Here is a 12495-nt window from a genome sequence, read left to right as displayed (position 1 = left end):
AGTTGAACACAGAGGGTTTGTTCATGTGCTGGGTGGTGGGGTGCAGTGGGGACCTCCTCTGCACCGGCAAATAGGAAGCTGTTTGTGTCGGTGGGCTGGTCCCAGACCTGCTCTATATTCTTGGTATGATAAAAATAGATTCCCTACTTTTCCAGCACCAGGTTGAACTGTTGACGGAGGAGGAGGAAGAGGAGGAGGTGGAGGACTTTTAAATTGCAATGGCATTCATCAAATAAGGTTTTTCTCTCAGTTCCACTGTAGAACTACAGTTGTTAAAGCAAATATCTATATAAACAAGACAGAATTGAAAAGTGTAGTAAAGAAGAGGCCAACAACCTCAGTGTTGGCCATTTTATTTACTTGTCCATAAAGAAATAAAACAAACTATTCATGCAAAAAAATCATACTCTTGATTCTAGAGCTGTTCAGAATTGAATACTGAACCTGAGCACTTTCAACACCTACTGTTTGTCGTCACTGTTAGAATATCAGTTGATTGTCATGAAACCAAAACATATTAGTAGTGTACTACAACATTGCAAAGCAGGTGAATACATCTCCACACTGTAATGGTTCATTCCTGTCTTTGGTCCAAACATTTGGAGATCACATCTTGACTCTTGACCATGATTGTAATGTAGTATTACTCTATATTATTTCACAGTGATATCTAAAACTAGATGCCCTGAGATTTAAAAAATAAAAATAGAGTTAAAGATAATAAAAAGGTGACTTTAAAATGAAAACTAAGGCACTTAGAAAAACATAGACTCTGCATGCTTCAATATTATATGTTCCAGAAATAGAGGCTAAGCCATGTTCTATACTTATGATTACTGTAGAGAAGTAACTAAATCACAGTGCATACTCATGCTCACTTCCTTTAAAAAAAGAATTCCAGTTTAATACAATTTAGGTCTTATTTTTGCAGTTTTAGCAATCTGTCCTACCAACAATGTTGTATTCACAAAGTTCATTGCTGAGATCATACACGTTTAAAGAACAAACAGGATAGCTGTACTAATTTGAAAAAGAAAACAAAAGAAAACAGTTCAATTATCACTCAAACTGTCCACTGTAAACATCCATCACATTTTATGGTACAACTTTCACCTACTGAAGCAGTTTAGATAATAATATGCAGTTTGTGTAATGTCTCAGGACCCTTAAATAACTGAAATATTTGCCACTTGCAGAAGAAATGTCAACAAACACATCATTTAAACACGTTCTGATAAAACACAATGTTTTTTTTCCATTTTATTTTCAACAAGCCACAAAATCAGCTGTTACTATTTTAGTTTTTGGCAGTTGTCCCCTCCTTTCTCTTTCCTTCATTTCTTTTTTTCCAAAGCTTCTCTGTCTCTCTGGTTTTCCAGTAGCGTACAATTCAGGCCTTGGCTTCATGTTGGTTCACCTACATCCTGTCCTCAGCATCTTTATTGCCCAGGGCTGAGTTCTTCTTGCTGGGCTCGCGTCCCAGAGCTTCAGCCTCTTCCAAAGTAGTTGTTAGAGGTCTGCCCAGGGTCTCAGGCAACAATAATGTCAGCACTCCGATAATGAATGCCAGGATTCCCACGATGAGCTATACAGGGATCACAATAAAAAAATAAAAAAATGTGTTTTGTTGCCAGGATACCCGTGTAAATAAACTATGACAAATGTGAACAGGGTGCAAATTGATAGAAGGGACAAGGTAATTAAACATTAAATAATACCTGAGGTAGGTAGGTCCAGACATCAGCCAGGTACACGCAGAAGGGGGCCACCACACTGCCAACACGGCACATCGTACTACCACTACCCACTGCCAGAGACCTAAAGAGAGATCATACACAAAGTCAGCAACATTAAAAAAGACAGACTTAGTGACGGCAGGGTACAGACATGAGGCCTACCACCACCAATATGAACAAGAATCAATTACTGAAAAGCAACATTACTTGTAAAGTATATAATATCTGCAGCTGTGCATAAAACACTGGTATGACTGACATAAAAAGACACTGGACTGGCAACTTTAATGTGCCCATAATTATATTCTAATGACATGTCATGATTTCCTTATTGTTAGTACTCTAACAGTAGGTGATGCTTTAAAAGTGGAAAATGGCTATAATGAATGTAAACAAAAATGTGTTTTCTTTGTTTGTGTATGATTTGAACTCCCTGTTTGCTCTTACCTGATGATGGTTGGGTAAAGCTCACAGGTGTACAGGTAGATGAGACCAAACGCAATGGCGATGGCAAACTTCCCTGTCATACAGAGAGCGATAGCCAGTGCCTCAATGTCCTATGGAAAAGGAGTAAAGAAGTCAGTTGGACAGTGTGAAACAAGGACTTCCCATGGTTTTCCCATAGTTCATAGTAAAGTAAACTTTGGTTTGCAAATTTTGCACATAATTTTCTTCTGCAGGGCAAAAATCACTGTAATAACCTTTAGCCTGCAAAAGACATTACCGCCGATTTCATCATATACACAAATAACTTGACCATTACTTGAACACTTGACCTTTGACCTTCAGACATTTCATTTTACCTCTGACTCAACTAATAGAGAGCACAGCACTCCATGCTGACTTGATTCTATTTTATCACATTTTCTCATAAGTGATCTAATAAAGTGAAGGAATGACCCTCAGTCACTTTTAATTTACTTTATTACTATACCACATAAACAAAACTATTTATTTGTATGCATTTATGCTTGTGTTTACCAGTACTGTATGTGAGCATGTGAAATAAAGAATATTATTACATATACAGTACAGGCCAAAAGTTTGGACACACCTTCTCATTCAATGTGTTTCTTTATTTTCATGACTATTTACATTGTAGATTCTCACTGATGGCATCAAAACTATGAATGAACACATATGGAATTATGTACTTAACAAAAAAGTGTGAAATAACTGAAAACATGTCTTATATTTTAGATTCTTCAAAGTAGCCACCCTTTGCTTTTTTTGATAACTCTGCAAACCCTTGGTGTTCTCTCAATGAGCTTCATGAGGTAGTCACCTGAAATGGTTTTCACTTCACAGGTGTGCCTTGTCAGGGTTAATTAGTAGAATTTTTTTCTCACACTTTTATGTTAAGTACATAAGTCCATATGTGTTCATTCATAGTTTTGATGCCTTCAGTGAAAATCTACAATGTAAATAGTCATGAAAATAAAAAGGAAATGCATTGAATGAGAAGGTGTGTCCAACATTTTGGCCTGTACTGTATAAGATTATCGCTCTCTCTCTCTCTCTCTCTCTCTCTCTCTCTCTCTCTATATATATATATATATATATATATATATATATAAAGCAAGTGTAGATATACTGTAGATACTATATTGATTTTACATTGCATATCTGTATGGGCACATATTTAATGGAATGGGAGTGGGAGTGTTTTATATTTGTACATTCATTTATTTCATCATTCATTATCTGAGTATTTCATGCATATAATAATTGAGTCCTGCATGAGTGTGTGTGTGTGTGTGTGTGTGTGTGTGTGTGTGTGTGTGTGTGTGTGTGTGTGTGTGTGTGTGTGTGTGTGTGTGTGTGTGTGTGTGTGTACTACATGTACTTCAAATTAAGTGAAAAATGAATGTTCTTGGAAAGTGAGCTGTGATCTCGAAAGCTCTAGGGTTAGAGAGAAGAATGGGGCTGTGTGAAGTGATCTAAATCCAAATGAGCTATTTTTAAACTGCAACCAACAATCTTTATATTTGGCTGTACTGATGTAAGGACATGTTGTTTATCCTTTTATCTATTAATTAATTAATCTCACATCTTTGGTGGTAAGCAGTTGTATGGTGTGTTTGCATGGTACTCACAGTATGCAACATATGTAGCCATATGTGAATATATGACACACACAGGGCTGCTTGCATGGAAACAGCATCCTGTCCTCTCTGAGCCTGAACACTGGTAATCTTATTTCTATTAAGTGCAAATGCAAGATTTGCTGAAAAACTATAATTGTGTGTTAACAGTATGTAGTGCTTAGTAAAACATATAATGGTTACATTTTGACAAAATACTGATAAGAGGTAAGTAAAGCCACTGTAGTAAGTATTTATACTAGTGGTTATGCATGAGAGAGAGCTATAACTGTAGCTCCCTCACTAATACAGTACAGTTTAGCTATGTAGACAAGCACAGCATTCAAAAGCAAGAGCACTCAGAGTAGCCACGACAGTTACCAGTATTTCCTGAGACAGAATGATGTTCTGACTACAAGTATTGCATTATACATCTTCAGAAACTTATGAAAAAACTTGCTCAACAAGTAGGGGAAAGAAACCCAGGCCCAGAACAGAAGAGTACATTGTGCAATGATCTATTGAAAGATCTATAGAATGTATACAAATGCCAAGTTTAGTGAAAATATCAGGGTCAGACCTTAGTCCCGTCACTAAGAGTTCATGTATTCTACTTATTCATTCAAGTGCTTCTTAACACTTCTATCCATTGCAAAACTTCTCATTGTTATACTTAGTTACGTTAGAGAGTAGAGACTATGGCATGTTTGCTAAGGAAAGGAATATTTGTCCATGTGTACCAAGCTGGTCATTTGGGTCAGAGCTCAGAGCACACATACTGGGAACTGCCTGTGTGTGTCATATATCAGGGTTCAACATAACAGTGGTCAAACGACCCAGGGTAACGGACAGTATACTCGAGATCTAGTGGTCCAGACAGATTGTAACAGAGCCCTGTTAGCTTATTCTTCATTCTGGTTTTCTTCTTTCTGGAAAGATAATGTTCAGAGATTGATTGACATGATTTGAATGTCATATGGCCAATTCCTCTACATTTGGGGTCAAATATGTATGAAAAGTTTGTAACATAATTCTTGTTTATGATTTCTGTTTATGGAGCTTCTAAAATTGTTTTGGAGCATGTAGTTTTATAACCCCAAAGTAATAATAGTGTTGATGATGCATCTAAGTATGCAACAACATGAATTATAATACTTTAAGATTTAACAATACCAACACTTACATGTTTACACACACTGTCACTCTCTCTCTCTCTCACACACACACACACACACACACACACACACACACACACACACACACACGCACACACACACTCTCTCTCTCTCTCTCTCTCTCTCTCTCTCTCTCTCTCTCTCAGTACCTACAGCAGGTACCACAATGATGAGCAAACAAGCGACCCCGGCCAGGAGCAGAGCTGGGGCACAAGTCTTCTTCCTGCCAATCCGGTCCATTGCAAAGCAGCCAACCAAATAAGAGGGGAGCTCCACTGCACCTGTAAACAGACAATCACAGCAGTAGTCGGTCAGAGGTTATCGTGGCACTGACATACTGACACAGAGACACAGAGACAGTTTCTATCTAGGACAGCTAAATAACCGGCATCTGCAATGTTGGTGTAGCTCAGCTTCCTAAAATGTGCTCCACATTAGTGGGGAATATGAATGGTCCGGCTGGGCACTGTAAAGGAAGAACATTAAAATCAGTGTTTTCTGTTGAGTATGAAGAGGGAAAAAAACAAAGGATTTCATCTGCTGAATTCATAAAATGTCATCCCCAGACATTATAAGTACCAAACGTAGTATTTGAGATGTGCATTTGTGAGAAATATTTGCCTGGGAAACCCCCATACATTCAAAATAGTATAACATGAGCAGTACATCAGTTCTTGATTTGTTAACCTTTTTTTTTTTACAGTGGAAATCTTATTTTTTTATCAGATGAAAAAAACACAAACTATTAAGCCTGCAGATGAAGAGCTGTTATTTTACTGAAGTTGCTCACAGGCTAATTTGACCTGCTAAGTTACCAAAAACAAGAGACGTTAACAAAGCCAAACTGTAGAACAGAAATCATCTTGCTGCCTTCCCAACGACATCATATTATCCTAACTAATATAAATGAACGTATTATTTTAAAACGTACACCACAAATATTACGAACAGAGTTAAGTGTTAATGCTGAGATTCTCTAAACAATTTTAAATCCTGTTCAACTTGGTAAGCAGCTTCACTACAGGAACACTAAAAGAAATAAAGAAACGCACAGATGTGGCCAGGTTAACTCAGTTGGTAGAGCAGGTGCACATATATAGAGGTTTACTCCCCGATGCCATGGGTTTGACTCCGACCTGCGGCCCTTTACTGCATGTCATTCCCGCTCTCTCCCCCTTTCCATGTATTCATCTCTCCTGTGAAAATAAAGGCCTACAAATGCCCCCAAAAATAATCTTTAAAAAAGAAAGAAACACACAAACACAAAGCCACTCTGCATTTAAAACCCACACATGTTGTGATGTAATACAGTTGTCAACAATACATGTAAACAACAAATCTACAATTGGATGACCTAAGCAGGATGCTAGTTAGTTTTGCAGTGTCATTACTACTATTTTCCTCCTTTTTTCATCACTTACCAGCCAGGAAGAGGTTAACATACTGGTTTCCTCCTAGGTTGACTGAGCCCAAAGAGAAAACGTAGTAGCCCAGGCTGCCGATGAACCAGATGGCCCACACTGTGCATGTACGTCTCGCCATTCTCCAGCTGCCAAACAGATCCAGGATGGACAGCTTCTTCTCAGACTGCAATGGCTGCTGCTCTGCCTCCTCCAGCAGAGCTTTGCCGTTCTCCCTCTCCTCTGGTTCCAGAAGCTCCTGCACCTTCAGCCGGCATTCAAGGCCGTTGAAGCGGGCTATTGCGTCCAGCAGGGTCTGAGTTTCCTTGTAGCGGCCCTTGGCCATCAAGTAAAAAGGTGTTTCAGGGAACTTCCAGCAAAGGAGCAGGAAGGGCGAGGTGCATGTGGAGAGGATGATCTGGTAGATCCACCAGACCCGCACCAGGTAACCGGTCAGAGCCACCACCATGATGCCGACAGCAAAGGCAGCATGCACGTGCATAGAGGTCCATGTGCGCACCTTGATGCCAGTGAACTCTGTGACGTAGACAAACACCACCACGAGGTAGCCACTAGACACCTGCCAAACGCAAAGATAGGTAGGAGGAAAGGAGGGACATGAATAAAAGGAAGGATGATTGAAAGACAAAACAATTGTTTAATATACATGAGTGTACCACAGAGTGTCACAGTGTCTGGTTGTTAAGGATTTTAAATGGTGCTTGTCTTTCCTTTAGGCCACATCATCATTTCAAACGTTTACTGAACAGCTGCCACCGCAGCCACAATAAGCAACTATGGGATAAAGCTAAATGCTCAATGTAAAAGTAGCACAAGTAGAAAAGAATCATGAAAGCGGGAAAAAGAAGTTACACTATATATGTATATGTTTGCTAACATTAGCAACTACTACTACTGATCAAGCCAGACCAATAAAACTGTAGCAGCAAAACCTGAGTCTATTGAACTGACCAATTTTATCACCTATGAATTCATTTGTGAAAGAAACAATGTGTCCTTTCGTCTTTGCTTTAACATTGAAAATTAGCATTATTGCTTGCTCCAGTTGTTCATGCTGTTTACAGAGCAGATCTGATTAACTCTTTTCCATTTTTTTGCATGCATATACAGCACCCTAAAAATTAACAGTATGATATAATAATAATGATGATGATGATAACAACAACAACAATAAGTTACATGTTGAAAATATCTGTAAAAAATGTCTATAAAATCTAATCCCTAAAAATAGTTTTTTTTTTTTAAATCTCAATGTAATAGATATGGCAGTAAGCAGGTTTGCTGCTCTGCAGTATGAGCCTTCACTAGCTGAGAGTCTCATTCTATGTGAAAACAACAGCTGTGGCTGGGGAGGTTTGGGGAGGACTGGGGGGGAGGCGGTTAGGAGACAGAGAGGAGTGAAACGGTTAACGAGCTGTAAGGGCTCTTTCAGCACAACTTTGGACTAATCCTAACCGTAATGACTCACTTCCTTTGCCTTGTAAACATGTTGTTTCATGCACATATTATCTATTACCCTGTACACAAAATCACCATTGTGCACACACATAAACATACAGACATTAAGACACATTAAAGACACTTGCTCTACAACTGTTAATCTTGTGGTGGTCTGGGAATTTCAGTTTCTTTGTGTTGCACAAACCAGCAGAGCTTAGGACCAGTAGAGGACCTGATTTAATTTGTAAGATGAAATTCAATGTTTACATTTTAGGTATTTACCCCAACTGAACTCAGATGCAAATGTAAATGCATAAGCTATATTTATATATACACAGAGATGTATGCTTGACATGCAGAAAAATACATCATGCCCTTTAAATCTCTATCAGTTTACATTACATCAATTTACAGTACATGTAAAAGCAATTGTGGTCTGCAAATGTCTTACATTCCCTTGTTTTATATGAATGTAAATGATTTTTCGAAGCAGATTTGGGTAAATACTTTACTCCCAAGAGGGCAGAAATATATATATATATATATATATATATATATATATATATATATATATATATATATATATAAATATATAAATATACATACATATATATATATATATATACAGATAAAGTTACACAGTTATAGTTATGTTCTTATTATACATAGCTGGAACTAACATCTTGCTTTGTTTTACATGTTGGCTTCACTGCAATATGACTAACAGGAGGTGGTATTCATAGAGAACAGAAGAGATTGGTTAAGCGATTGTTGGACACATGATGAACCTAAAGAAGCATGCTTGTTTTCAAGCAGAAAGTAGGGCACCTCCCTTGTCCCATACTGGCTTTGGGTGCAAGCATTAATAGTGTTAACAGAGACTTTTTTATTTTCAGTGATTTGAAATTGTTTTGCAAAATGCAATTTCACACTGGTGGATAACTTTATCATCTAAGTTTGAGGTCTCTGGAAATGTACTGGAAATTCATATCACAGTTGCTCACCTGACTACTTTCTTTAGGTATGCTCTTATATCATTCCATGGAAATTGATTTGTCATTTCTCCAAATTGCACCAACCATGGCATGCAAGAACACAGACACACAAGGATAAACTACCAAAAAAGCAGTACATACACACACTGAACTCACCATGGCAAGGAGGAAGCGGAGCACTAGAAAGAAATAATAGTGTCCAGAAAACGCTACAGACACCCCAAACCCAAACTGACAGAGGCTGGTGAACATCAGGATCCTCACACGACCAACTCTGGAGGAGAGAGACGCCCAATGCAGGTAGAGAAACAGAGAGAGGGTGAAAGAGAGAGACAGAGAGATAAAGAAACTGAGTTAATAGGTAAACAATGCATTAAATCAAGGTATGATTGTACCAGACCAACATTTTGATGTAGGCATTGCATGGCATATTTTACATATTTGAATAAAGTTGCAGACACAAAAGGTTTGTAATTTGTTTAAGTCACTGAAGTTCTGCTTTCGGTAGTAAACAAATTATAATATTCCAGCATTGTGTGATGAACCCTTCCCTTCATACCTTACAGATTTGCCTCAATTCTACCTGTACAATATCTAACGCCAATAATATCCAGCTCTGTGAATAGAACATAAACATGGGATGACACTTTGCATTGAACATGGAAGAGATGCTCCAGCACCTCTTTGACTGCTTGATGTAACTTATACAGCCATTAACAGGCAAAACTTGACCTCTGACAATGTTAAGCCCATAAAGGCATTCACCCATTAGTCATAATGGAAAAGACCATGGATAAAAACACAAGACAGTGATACAGTGAGGTGTGATGATCCATACTAACTACCAGGGCTGCTAACACCAAAAGAAATTTGAAATGTGAGTCACTTAAGAACTTGGGGCAAAGGACGGAGATCTTCTTGTCCTGGGCAGGAGCAAGAAACACGGCAGGCCTTGGTAACCACTGCCATCAGCACTTTATCCTTACCTTATGGTTGGCCGACATCAAAGCATGTGTCCTCGACTGATTTTATCAGAGGTCCTACTTCTAAATGCTGCTCTCATCCCTCAATCCCATCATCCACACCAACTATCCACTTTTCCTGCGTGACTGTCACTCTCATCATCCCTCTCCCACATGCTTTATGCCTCCATGCTTGATAGACAAACCAGTCCTGTGCTCACATATCAACCACTGAGCATGAGAGATGACAGTAATGAGGCAGAACTGCAAAGATGTCTCCTGAAGTTATGACTACATGTGTAAAGGATTATAAAGGTTCTTACAGCCACTTGAACCTGTGCTCTTGTTTCCATGCACACGTGAAAAGAATTTCCTTATTTGGTGAAACTCTACTTCATGTGACTTACATGACATAATTTGCCTCGCCCTGTGTAAATACACATTTTGCAAGACGTTATCCATCCCCTGCTTACCTGTCAGCAATGTCTCCAAACACCAGCGCTCCGACCAGTACTCCCAGCATGAAGGTGGGCTGGCACATCTTGGCCAGCCACTCGTTCTCACACACCAAGTCCCAGTCCGTCACTATGCTTTGGTGAATTTCAGTGAGGTCGTAAACAAAGTTCCCATCGCAGGCTTTCACTGTTTTGTTTCCATCAAAGTCATATGTAAAGTTTTTGGGGTTAATGCGCAGGGCGCAGCGGCACCGGCTGAGCTCCCACTGTTCTCCTTCAGCCGTCCTCACCACCAAGGGCCCAGTGTCTGACTTGAAGATTGGCAGGATGTCTTCCAAACTAAATCCCGTCAGGTTACCATATAGGACATCGGTGATGTTGCCGGGCACGCTGCACACAAAGTTTGGTGTCTGCACTAAGAAGACAGAGGCCAGGTAGTGGATCCCACATGCTATGGCCTGGAAGACTGCTGCAAAGTAAAGACATGCCTGATATCTGAGAGAAAGAAAATGCATTAAACATATGCCCGACACCAGAGCTGAAAAAGAGATAAGTGACTTGGCAGCAATCATTTAACTCTCCCATTTAACAGATAACTGCTAAAAGGTCACCTTAACAACTCACTGTATATCCATATAAAGCTCTGCCCATGTGCAGAAAAAATACAGTGATAAGTTAAAAAAATAAAAGTGCAAATTGCATTGGATTTAATTGAAACGTTGAGACAAGCTGGACCATGTTGGACAAGTGAAATGATATTTCTATTTGTATAGCAGCTTTACAATAAGGTAACGACATGACAAACTGAATTGAAAAACAGGGATAGAATGCCATAATCAATTCAAAATAAGATAGAAACAAAACACTTAATAATAATACTAATAATAAGATATGATGAGATGAAAAAAGAAAGATGGAAAATAAAACCTACTGAATAATAATAATAATAATAATAATAATTATAATAATAATAATAACAATAATAATAATAATAATAATAATAATAATAGCGGCATCAGTGTATATATTATATTTGATATGTAATGACATTAATTCAGCATTTTTTCACTTTAAGGGATAAACTGAAAAAATTGGAAAATAGTTACATTCTGGCATTTTTAACTTTTCTAAAAAGAAAGAAAATGGGACTAATCATGGACTTCAGAGAGAGAAAGAGAGAGAGAGAGAGAGAGAGAGAGAGAGAGAGAGAGAGAGAGAGAGAGAGAGAGAGAGAGAGTGAGAGAGAATTCAAAAATCTAAAAAGAGGATCCACAAGTTCCTCTGAGGTGAAGACTCGCCCCTCAGTGAGCATTTAGATGTGATATAAATACATGATAAAATGATCTAACGGCATTCTGCACAAGTAATGAAATGCTGGAGTGACTGAGCTCTCTTTTAGTTAGCCTATTAGGGTTTTGTCTTCAAAAACGCATTTGTAACGTTGAATAGAAATATATTTAGAAGTTGAGAAGTTAATTCCAAAGCTACTCAACTGGCAGTTGATGATTCTACAAAATAACCCAAATTAATTTACATAACACGTGAAATATGATAACTTAGTGAGTCTTTGATACCTATTGAAATGTCCGAGCTCGTCGAATATTCTTTCTACGGTCATTTTCGGACGGTGAGTTTGTGCGTCGAGGCTCCCGGAGCGTCTTTCTCCCAGGCTGTCTCGGGCAGCGGATCCTGAGCGCTTCAACGTCAAATAATAAACTGTGGCTTTCACGGAGCGGAACGAGGGTAGGAGGGTAGGAGGGGCGCACGCACGCACAAACGCGCGCGCGCGCACACACATACATACACACACACATACACACACACACACACACGCACACAAGATGATGATGTTTTGGAGCTGTGTTAATTAATTAATTAATTAATTAATTTCTGTTTATTTTATTCTTTTAGTTGAATCAACATAAACCATTTCAAATGTCCTACATTTTCTGACAGCAACTGGCCCGTGAAGTCATGATAAATGTGCCCTTGATGACATCACACATTCCCATACAATGGAGCAATCATGTAAAGTGTTGTCTCAGTATAAACCAGGTTATGATTGAATACAGCATATTTAAACTAAAGTTGTTGGCCTAATCCCAGCCTGACTAGCTCTAATATAATGATGGTGACGGTATCAGTCTAGAAGCAGTTTATTATGTTGTAAGTAGACTGCCAAATGGCAACACTGGGCCTCTGACGTCATGGATGGAACAATACTCTT

General features: G+C 38.6%; 1 protein-coding gene across 1 annotated transcript; it reads right to left on the bottom strand.

Moving 5' to 3' along the window:
- Window positions 1-312: 312 nt before the first annotated feature.
- slc22a16 (solute carrier family 22 member 16) lies at window positions 313-11965 on the bottom strand. Its single transcript, XM_028605537.1, has 8 exons — window positions 11843-11965; window positions 10287-10763; window positions 9008-9125; window positions 6417-6975; window positions 5149-5276; window positions 2184-2293; window positions 1719-1818; window positions 313-1585 (listed from the first exon to the last, which is right to left on the bottom strand). Exons 1-8 carry the CDS (start codon window positions 11884-11886, stop codon window positions 1418-1420), a joined length of 1704 nt encoding a protein of 567 aa, XP_028461338.1. The 5' UTR covers window positions 11887-11965; the 3' UTR covers window positions 313-1417.
- Between the last annotated feature and the right edge of the window lie 530 nt (window positions 11966-12495).

This window comes from Perca flavescens, chromosome 18 (assembly GCF_004354835.1).
Source record: "Perca flavescens isolate YP-PL-M2 chromosome 18, PFLA_1.0, whole genome shotgun sequence".
Taxonomy (NCBI): Eukaryota; Metazoa; Chordata; class Actinopteri; order Perciformes; family Percidae; genus Perca; species Perca flavescens.
This window is presented reverse-complemented; position numbering and strand designations above follow the sequence as displayed.